This window comes from Phragmites australis, chromosome 22 (genome assembly GCF_958298935.1).
Source record: "Phragmites australis chromosome 22, lpPhrAust1.1, whole genome shotgun sequence".
NCBI lineage: Eukaryota > Viridiplantae > Streptophyta > Magnoliopsida > Poales > Poaceae > Phragmites > Phragmites australis.
The window spans coordinates 12,864,261-12,874,354 of record NC_084942.1 but is presented as its reverse complement, the minus strand read 5'-3'; the positions used below and the strand labels follow the sequence as shown (position 1 = coordinate 12,874,354).

General features: G+C 40.7%; 1 protein-coding gene across 3 annotated transcripts; it reads right to left on the bottom strand.

The window, feature by feature from the left end:
* Nucleotides 1-858: 858 nt before the first annotated feature.
* On the bottom strand, nt 859-9,613 carry LOC133904437 (chaperone protein dnaJ A7A, chloroplastic-like). 3 transcript variants are annotated; one of them, XM_062345942.1, is made up of 8 exons: nt 9,473-9,613; nt 8,845-9,024; nt 8,175-8,313; nt 8,030-8,087; nt 2,728-2,770; nt 2,455-2,503; nt 2,279-2,359; nt 859-2,159 (listed from the first exon to the last, which is right to left on the bottom strand). In XM_062345942.1, exons 2-8 carry the CDS (start codon nt 8,970-8,972, stop codon nt 1,314-1,316), a joined length of 1,344 nt encoding a protein of 447 aa, XP_062201926.1. In that variant the 5' UTR covers nt 8,973-9,024; nt 9,473-9,613; the 3' UTR covers nt 859-1,313. The 3 variants fall into 3 exon arrangements, with proteins under 3 accessions (XP_062201926.1, XP_062201928.1, XP_062201927.1); XM_062345944.1 differs by lacking the exon at nt 9,473-9,613 and adding an exon at nt 9,302-9,456; XM_062345943.1 differs by lacking the exon at nt 9,473-9,613 and adding an exon at nt 9,137-9,284.
* Between the last annotated feature and the right edge of the window lie 481 nt (nt 9,614-10,094).

The following is a 10,094-nucleotide window of genomic DNA, read 5'->3' as shown; positions in this document are numbered from 1 at the left end:
TATAATTTTCGGCATGCGGACCAGTATGCTGTTTGCAATGTAGTTTCTGTTAGAGTTTTGTGACGAGTTCTTCATAGTTGTTTCTACAACTGATCGGTTGTTTTGGTTCAAACAGAAATAAAGATACTACACACATGTTGTAAATGATTGTCGAGTGATTTCTATTTTTTATGTGTCATGTATTGCTGCTACAACACTCTTAACCATTTGTAAACACAGGATGCAAGCAGGTCTCGAAGGGCCGAGATTTTGGATTTATGCTGGTTGGTAGTTTTGCAGTTCGCACAGAAGGGATTTATGCTGGTTGTTTGCCATCTTCTACGGGTTACCAAAAGAACGCTAATAAAATATGAAATTGCATTTAAGTTCCTATTTTTGGAACCCTCGGCGTTCACCGGGCCCTACCTAACAAGGTCAGAAGAACACTCCAAATTTTAGACCCTATTTGTTTGAATTTCTAGTGATTTCTGCTTCTCAAAAACCAGAAGTTAAAATAAACAACCTATTTTTACTAACTTCTAATTGTGGTTTCTAAGATAAAAAAAAGTAATCTTTACTACTATAAAAACCTGAGAAACCAGCAAATCTAAATGTGTTTGTACTAAAAACAGACTTCTATATAAACCTAAACAAACAGACTTTACAGAAACCCAAGCAAATAGACTTTAGTATTGCAACCAGAAGCCAACAAAAACTTACGTGTACCGTGCAATGCATTCATCAGGGGCACTCCTGGCAGCTATTTGCGGACACATCGAAAAAACAGGTTCAAATTTAAAACCTAGCCAGGGCAACTTTAACTGCTCCACAACATAAATGTTTCAACTGATTGCCCATGTAGTAATGACAAGACATGGCAAAGTTAAAGGCTAACCATTTGAATTCCCAATGAAACACAACACAAAAACTAGAGTCACATTTCCAAGTTACAGCTTGCAAAATACTCCGAATGCTGCAACATTTCTGCAACAGAGATGTTAAAGTCTTGCCTGTTACCACCATCAAACATTCACCCTAAGCCTTTCAAGAATACAAAAACCGTATAATAAAAAATGACTAATAAACTCGCCTGATGCATATGATAACGCTATTGCAAAACGTCCACAATCCATTTGGTGTTTTGCATGCAGTGACATAGCTTTCTATGGCTTAAAATGAGGTTGCATTTCACATTTCCCTTCAGTGCACTGCACACCGAATGTGCGTATTTGTAATACCGTTTACCTCTTTCATGCTCGCTTCTTTGTCACTGCAGTTTGCATCAAAATTGCTTTTCGCACAAGCACAGTGTCTCACCAAGCCTTGTGGGATTATTATCTCCTGCTGTTTGCCGTTTGAGCCTTGTTGAGGTTTGCAAGCTCTTCGATCAATTTCCTCTCATCGCTGCTCAGACGTTTTGGAATCTCAACCTGGACACGCACCAGCTGGTCTCCACGAGCATTGGACTTCCCAAGAAGCGGAACACCTTTCTTAGACATCACCAGTGTTGTGCCTGGCTGGGTCCCTGAGGGTATCTTCAGGTCAACCATCCAATCAACAGTGGGGACTTTGACGGTTGTCCCAAGGATTGCGTCAATGTAAGAAACCTTGCATGTGTAGATAATGTCTGTCCCATCTCGCTTAAGAACAGGATCAGAGAGAACATCAATGAAGACATAAAGGTCTCCAGGTGGGCCACCTCTTTGGCCAGCATTACCCTCGGACCGGACTCTCAACCTGCTTCCAGAATCCACTCCAGCAGGAACCTTCAGACTGATCCTCTTTGACTTTCGCACTCGGCCATCACCCCCACATGTATTGCAAGGGGTGGAAAATTCACCAGTGCCACCACAAGTATTGCAGGTGGAGACCTGTTGGAATATTCCAAGTGGTGTTCTTGTGGAGGACACCACCTGGCCCTGACCTCCACAAGTTTTACACGTGGTTGGCTTTGTGCCAGGCTTGGCGCCACTTCCATCACATGTATTACAGCCTTCAAGCCTGGTTATCTCAATTTCTTTCTCTACACCAAACACTGCTTCCTTGAAATTGAGTACCAGATTATAGGCCTCATCATCACCCTGCATTGGCCTGTTCCGAGCAGCACGGCCACCCATTCCACCCATTCCACCAAACCCTTCAAACAGTGACTCAAAGAGATCGAATGGGTTTGAGTAATCCTGCAGAATCAAAAATGATATGATCAAAGCTAAAAAATGATCAAAAATGATATGATCAAAGCTAAAAAATGATCCTGCTGATCAAACTTCTGAAATAGAAAACATATAGGAACACTTACTCCTGTTCCCATGCCAGCACCCTTCAGACCGGCTTCTCCATATTTATCATAGATCACTCGCTTCTCATCATCAGACAAAACCTACAGCCATCCTTTCTATGTAAGCTGAAAGAAATGTGTAACCCTACTACAAAAAAACAGAACTATGGGAGTGGAGTATGACCAGTTGGCCTAACCTCATAAGCATTGCTGATCTCCTTGAATTTTTGTTCAGCACCAGGATCTCTAAAAAAAATATAATACATAAATGACACTTCTATTATTTGATTCACTAGATGAGAAAGAGGGTTAATGTACAAAACAGACAAGAATAAGGAGATATCTACAGACTGTCCAACAGCAAAAGGTTAACCAGCAATAGACCCATTTCAAAATAAAACTACAGGGAAAAGCAGCAAACTGATGATTGTAGCTTAAAAGTGATTGTTGTATTGTGATAGCCAACTTACTTGTTCACATCAGGATGATAGCTCCTAGCAAGCTTCCGATAAGCTGCAAAAAAGAAAGGATTCAGAAGCAACAAATAAACGATATAGTACATATGTTCTTCACAAGGATTGGTATGGAAAATTACATGAAAGTTACAACAAGTCTCTACTAATATAACGCATGAGTTTCGTCTGCCCTGTTCCGCACCCATTCCCGTTTTGCTCCCCCATTCCTGTTCCGCTCCCACCCTTCCCCGTTCGTGCAATTCCCATTCCTATAGCAAAATAAGCGCTACCCCCACCCAAAACTAGCCACGACGCCGCTGGTTCTCTCTGTTCCCCTATCCCCCTCTCAGATCCGACCCAGCCACCACGTCCCCCTACCTCCTCTTTCGTCCGCCACCAACCACTCGTGTTCCCCTCCTAGATTGGCTCAGCCACGGCACCGCCAAACCCCCCCCCCCCCCAACACACACACATCTCCCTTCCTCTCCTCTCCTTCTGCCCACCACTCGCCCCCCGCACCACCATTGCCCATGGGGAGTCTCCTGTCCCCCGTCCCGCACCACGACTCGGCCCCGAGCCCTAGTCGTTGTGGTGGCCTCGGTGGCTGCGTGAGATGGGGCCTGCGCATAGCGTGGCAGCACGACGGCGGCAGTCGACCATCTGCGGCCCCACCCCGACCCTATGTGGCCTTGGTGGTTGCGGCCTTCCTCCCCGTTCACTCCCTCACCCCGTCGAACCCATCCACTCACTCGCCATCGTCACCTCCCTCCGCCTGCGGGGCTGCACACGAGGCGCGGTGGCGGGACTACTCCGCCGGCGGTGCAGTCATAGTCGCGGCGAGTAGGTCCACTGCAGCGGCGGGGAATGGGTGGTCCTGGTGGAGTGGGATGGTGAGGGGGGCCTCGCCGCCGGCACAATCGCAGCGGTGAGGGGCCGCCGCCTCCATCCGACCGGCACCGTCGTCCGATCGGCGACGACAGTGGCTCTCCTTGGCGACCGGCGATGGTGACCCAGCTGCTCGACCAAGAGTGAGGGATGGTCAGACTTCGGTCAACAACTACTATGGAATGGCACACGTCCAGCTCCAGCGACAACGCCACATCCCATGGCAACCACTGAGCGTACCGGTGAACGTGGAGGACTTGCAAGTGGTTATCACTTTAACACTAGAAAAAGGTTCGAGCTCTTCTCCATTTTCTGCTACTGACCTCTCTTATGTCTGCTTCTCTTCTTTGCTACTAACTGAGGAGAGGAGGTTGCCAAGGAGGGGGAGGAGGAAATGGTCGTCACTGAGCTGGGGAGTCGGGATGCGAGAAGATGATATTGGGGCTGGCCAAGTTCGTCAATAAGGTCGTGCAAGTCAACTTCACCGGTGGCAAGGAAGGTCAGTGAATAAGGTCAATTCATTGAATATGAAAATTGAACATACAAGCTGCCTATTGCCAGGGTCCTGTTGTATCTGTTTTTCTTTTCTTAGCTCTTTCAGAAAGAATTTTTCCTTTTCATTTGAGCTTCACTCACGGTACATGTTTGCTACTCCAAGAACTTTGAGTCTCATTTAGATGAAGTTGTGTTAATTGGCTTCTCTGAAATCAATGGTGTGTACCTGCATATAGTGCTATAATACTCTCCTGATGTGCCTTTGTACAGATTTAGATTCAAAATGAACTGAGATAATTATTTGTGTCTTGTAAAATTGGATGAATGATACCTCCCCTGAGTTCCATTCTTTTTTTATAAAGACTAACTTGACTCCTCTCGATTATACATGGTGCTGAATCACATGAGTTTTTTTTGCCATTGAAATCGTTCAGGAGTTGCATGATGATTAGTGGTCCTCAACCTCTATCTTCTGGTACGAACCCGTTGCTACCTATGATCCTCTTTTAGTTGTACCATACAATTCACTAACTTCAGTTTCCTAATTCTGCATTATGTAGTCTGGTTAGATAACCTGAAGCTTCATGCTGCTTTGAATATAATTATCCTATATGCTTGACTTATTTTCATTCTGATTAGTTCATAGGTCATCTGCATCATCTGAATAAAGAAATCTTATATGCTTTGATTTTATTGCCTGTCCATGCTCATGTCTATTAACCAGGTGATAGCAGCACCTTCATTGAGAAGCTAAGTCATGGTGACATAGTTTGTGCATTTTTTAAGATAAGTGATGTGTGTTCTATCCTGTAATGCTTTGGATAGAAAGTTGGATACATTGTTTGGTAGTGGATAGACATGATTGGAAATGCAATACACCAATCCTGTCGGTTGGTGACTAAATCAACGGTCACCGGGACTTTTTTCATAACACTGCTTCAACAACATAAAAGAGTTTCTCAAAAGAAAGTCTTAGAAAGAGTGCCATCATTCCTTTCTCGTTGTATTAGTCTTATAAAAGAGCACCACATTTTCCATTTTCTAAAAAAGAATAGCACCACATGGTGGTACAATTACATGTGTCATTTGGTTTCAGCTATGCACATCTGGACATGTTAATTTTCCTTTACATGTTTCTTTGGTTTCAGGTCTCTGTTTGAAAGTGTTTCACGGTACGGAATTCCTTTCAACAGTCCTGTACAAACTGCAAGTAAACAACTGTTTAAACTACTCTAAATTTACATGGTGTGATAAACCACAAGACAAGATGAAGCATATTTTACCTTATGATTTCTTGTGAGGGGAAAACAAAAGAAATGAAATTATTATTTTTACTGTTGATAAATGAATTTAAGCTATGTTCGGATTGTAATTTCTTGAATGAACAAATGAGTGATCTTTTCTTTTCACTTTCTATGCCACCTCAATTATCCTTTTCTGCTTTCATTAAAATGATGATTGGCTTTTGGCACTTTAGGATTAGTTTAGATTCATGCAAATGATAGGACTGATTGTCAATACAATGTCCTGTCTATTGTTCGTTCATGTTCTCGTGTGTACTTTCTGGAAGCAGAAGCTACCGATTCCATATACTCTGCAATTCCTTTCTTTTATCTTGGTCTCTGCAGTTTCCTTTGAGTTAAAGCAATAGGGTTTTTACTGAATGAAATAGTGGTTTAGCTGATCAGCTCTATGCTGTGTGTCATCAGTTGTGCAATGACATAGTTTGTTACTGCAAACTATGTTTCCTAAAATGATGATGTTCACTATAGATACTTTTGGCATTTGCAAATCAAATAAGTGCATATACTCATTCTCTTCTCCCTTCCATTCTCTACATCTATATTTCTGCTCTGTTTTTGTTTTGTTGCTCAACAGCTCCCGAAAATTTTAGTCTCTCAAGGTATGTTTCCAACTTTTTCTCACTCAGTCTGCAATGTTGTTCCTATTCTTGCCTTACATGTCCAAATTGCAATCGCCTTGAATGGCATGTAATAAGCATGCTAATTTCAGAGATAACATGGATTTTGATATGCTGATGTTATGTGTTAAATAAATTGCAATTGCCTTAAGTGGCATGTAAGCATGCTAATTTCAGGACTATTTTTCTTTCTGTGATGTGTGAGATGCTCATAACTTAGTTTTTACTTCCTTGTGTGTACCTTTTTGAGGCTATAGCTACTAAATCCATACTCTGTAGTTCCTACTAAATCCACACTCTGTAGTTCCTTTCATCTTTCTGATTCCCTGCAGTAATAGTATTTGTCCTTAATATCTTTGCCTCCCTGATTGCTAATGGCTCTTCTGAAAATTAACTGCCCTACTATACAACAGTGAAAAGTGGATTTGTATGCCGTAGCTTGATCAGTCATGGATCTTAACCTATGCTTGCAATGACAATACTTTTTATGAGGCGTGAAGCGCAAACCTATTGAGTAGCAACCAAAATGAGCTTAGGACGTACCTTAATTGTAGTTTTTGTACTCTTGTTGTTCACTTGCACCAAGATAGACAATTGCTTAATTGAGCTGTCTTGATTTGCCATTGCCACTTTGTAGCTTGGTTCTTAAACTGTTGTGGTCTGGTTGTGGTAGATAATCTAGAATATTTGGTTGCACATAGGAATAGTTAGGAGTTAAATTGGAGTTGAGTTCTGGAGTCTAAGTCACATGCATTGGCATAATTAGAAGAAACATGGGTGGCCTTATGCAAGAAATTCAGAGTTTTTGATTTTGTACTGCAGAAAAGAAGAAAAGGAAAAACAGTTGAAGTTTGGAAGTAGAAGGGGACATCACAGCAACCACCAAGAAAAAGGTAAATTTCTAAAATTTGGACTACTGAGTGGTATTTTTTGAATGAACTATATTGTTTGGGCAAAGCTGATGAGCTCTGTGTCATCGAATTAATTCATTTGTGTTGAGTGGCATATGTGGCCACCGTGGTGTGAACTACTTCTCCGTGTGATGGGTAAAGCACGACTCGATGTCAGTTTGTAGTTTAGATGCTAGACATCAATTGTGCATGTTAAAATGGATGTTAATTTCCTTGATATTATTTTAAGTCGCATCCTTATTTGTATGTTTTCCTGGATGTTTATTGTGATGTTTTTGTATGTATAATATATCCTCAACGGTATTAGTGATGTGCTGGCTTTCCGGTTGTTATCATTGATGTATTTTTTTCACTGTGATTTTTATGTTTATGTTAATGCCAACGGATACTTACAACTACTTTCAAATTGAATCTCCTTATGTTTATGTTTCTATTACACGCCCTTATATACTTCATGTAAAGAGAATGAAAAAGGAAATCTCTATGTAACGGAGTTTCTAATTATTAGCATTTGTCTATTATTTTTATATGTTTCTGTGCACTGGACCTCAATAGCGCACCTATATTTCTAAGTTGTAGTGTTTGGTAATTAGCAATAGGATGCCTTTTGAGAAGACAATAAGCCTACAGTTCCACGCCCTGTCGCGAGCAACTGCTAGGAGCAATCTCAAAGTACTTTTACGCCGAGAAATGAGGGGAGCGTCAATTTGGCATGTGCACTGACCAAGAATATCGTCTACAAAGAAGTCTTCACCTCGTAGATGCACTTTGTACTTTGTTGTTTGTATTCACGTCATGTTCAACATATAATAATTTCATATTTTTGTTTGTAATCATGTTGAAGGCAAAACAATTGGGACTATCGCTATGCCGTATCTTATGTTTAACTAATGTAATTTGCATATCACATTCTTTTTTCCTTTTTTTCATTCTATCGTAAATAAACCATAAGTTTGAAACATGGATGTCGTAGCAACGCACAGGCACCTTACTAGTTTTTTTAAAGTACTAGGTAATACATTCATTAATAAATAACAAACTAAACATGAATCAAGTGAAAAAAAAAATCACAGTATAAGCAGTTAACTAAATAAAAGATACCAACCGTTCTTAATTTCAGATTTACTAGCATTTCTTGAGACACCAAGTATGGAATAGAAATCCTGCCATTTTGATATTTAAATCCATGTCAGAATAGCAGACTTTAAGCAAAAACGTAAGTAAAGCAGAAAAGCAAAAGGATAGCTCACAGCTTCAGCTCTGACGACGAAACGTGAACCTCTTCTATTACAAAATCTTGATGATGGTACATGGTTTAGTTGTTCACAAGGAGTCTGTGAATGCAAACTATAACTAGCTGGTACCAGGTGTTTACCTCTGCCTCTTGTACTGCACAAACACAAAGACAGTAAAACTACAGTTGCTGAGAAGTTGATGTGCATAGTAGTATATGCACTTTTTAAACATTCTTAGAACATCTGGTTGTTCAGGTTACAATTCACAGGGTTTTGAGGAAAGACAGAACCGCATCTTGCTTAATTCCCCTTACCTTATTTAGTGTATGCTACATTTTAGCAGGCTCAATCTCTTTGTCCATTGGTGACTAAAATTAAAGATGGGTGGTACAAGGGGCACAGATTTAATAGAGGATTACAATGATTTTGTTGTTTTCGTTATTAAGTGTGCTCAAGTCTTTGACATCAAAGAGACAGAGGGAAGAAGAGAGAAAGTACAACATAAGGTTGCCTGGTCTACTCTGAGTCTGTGATAAATAAGAAGGCGACAAGAAGTGATAACAACTGTGAAAGCTAGAAACAAAATGCAGTGGCAAAAATGTTTGAAACAGACCACAGGTTCCATCATAAAAGTAGTAAAGAGTACTACAAGCTATAAAATCGTATCTCAGCTGTGCATACATACCCATTTTTGGGGGCCAGGAATCCTCCATCAGCATGGGTAGCCCTTGCACCTGCAGGTGACCTTGGTAGCAACCGAGGTTTTTCACTGAGTGTAGGAACCAAGGAACCTCCACACTGTAATAACGCCATATCAATTATGTTTGCTGGGTACACTGTAAGGCTTCAATCTTGAGTGTACCAGCTGCAATATCACAAAGGCAAAGTTGAAAGTTTCGGTTAATGCTTGCATTATTACTCCAGGAATGAAAGTATGAATCGAATCGAGGATATGCCAGCGAAAAACTATCCCTCACTTCTAATCCATAAATGGTAGTTGAAATGGACAGCCCCCAATTTGCTAATCAGGGTTCATTTCAACGCCCAGAAACATCGGAAACTAGAACTCCACCACATAGCAAACAAATCCACAAGAACCGGATAACCCAATCCAGATTGAGAGATTGGATTTCAGGGCTCACAGCAAAGAAAAGATTCCGCAGAACAAAGCGACCAATCCGCCCAAGCAAGCTAGGTCATCCAAAACAATGAAACAAAGAAAGGACGAGCCCAGATGGATGTTCGGTCCATCCCGTGGGGACGAGGACAGCGATGGGAGAAGGAAGAGAGGAGGAGTCGCGGCGGAGGGATACCTGGACCTGAGGAAGGCGGCGGAGAGCCTGCGAAGTTGGGGAAGGAGATAAGAGGGGGTGGTGAGTGGTGTGCGAACCGGCTGGAGAATTTTTTTAACCTAAAGACTAAATTCCGAGTGTATTCTCTTATCGTGCAGCATACACGATCGGCCGAGTATTTAATATTAAAGGTCCAGTGTCGTTATATATATGGAAAGTAAAATATGATAAAATTGCTGATGTTATTCACTGCAACTCTATTTTAAAATATTAAAAATACATAGTTTTTAAACCGAGCATTTAAATTAAAATCCGATCATACCATTTTGTTTCGTGCCATAAGAGCTTCAAAACTAGACCTTAGTTGAATATATTTTGATGATATTTTTTTCTAACATTAACTTCATATAAAAAAGTGCTTCTGTGCGTATTATAATTTGCTTATGATTTTTGAAAACTTGATCATAACTTTACAAAAACTTGCTTATTTGTCAAAATATTTTTCTCAAATCTGTACCAGTTATACTAATTTTGCTTTTTAAATTCACATAATATGCTTTTCTGGTTCATATGAATTGCTTTAATTTGGAACTAATATGGTTTTTATGAGTTTACACGGATTTGAGTTTTTCAAATTGAAACA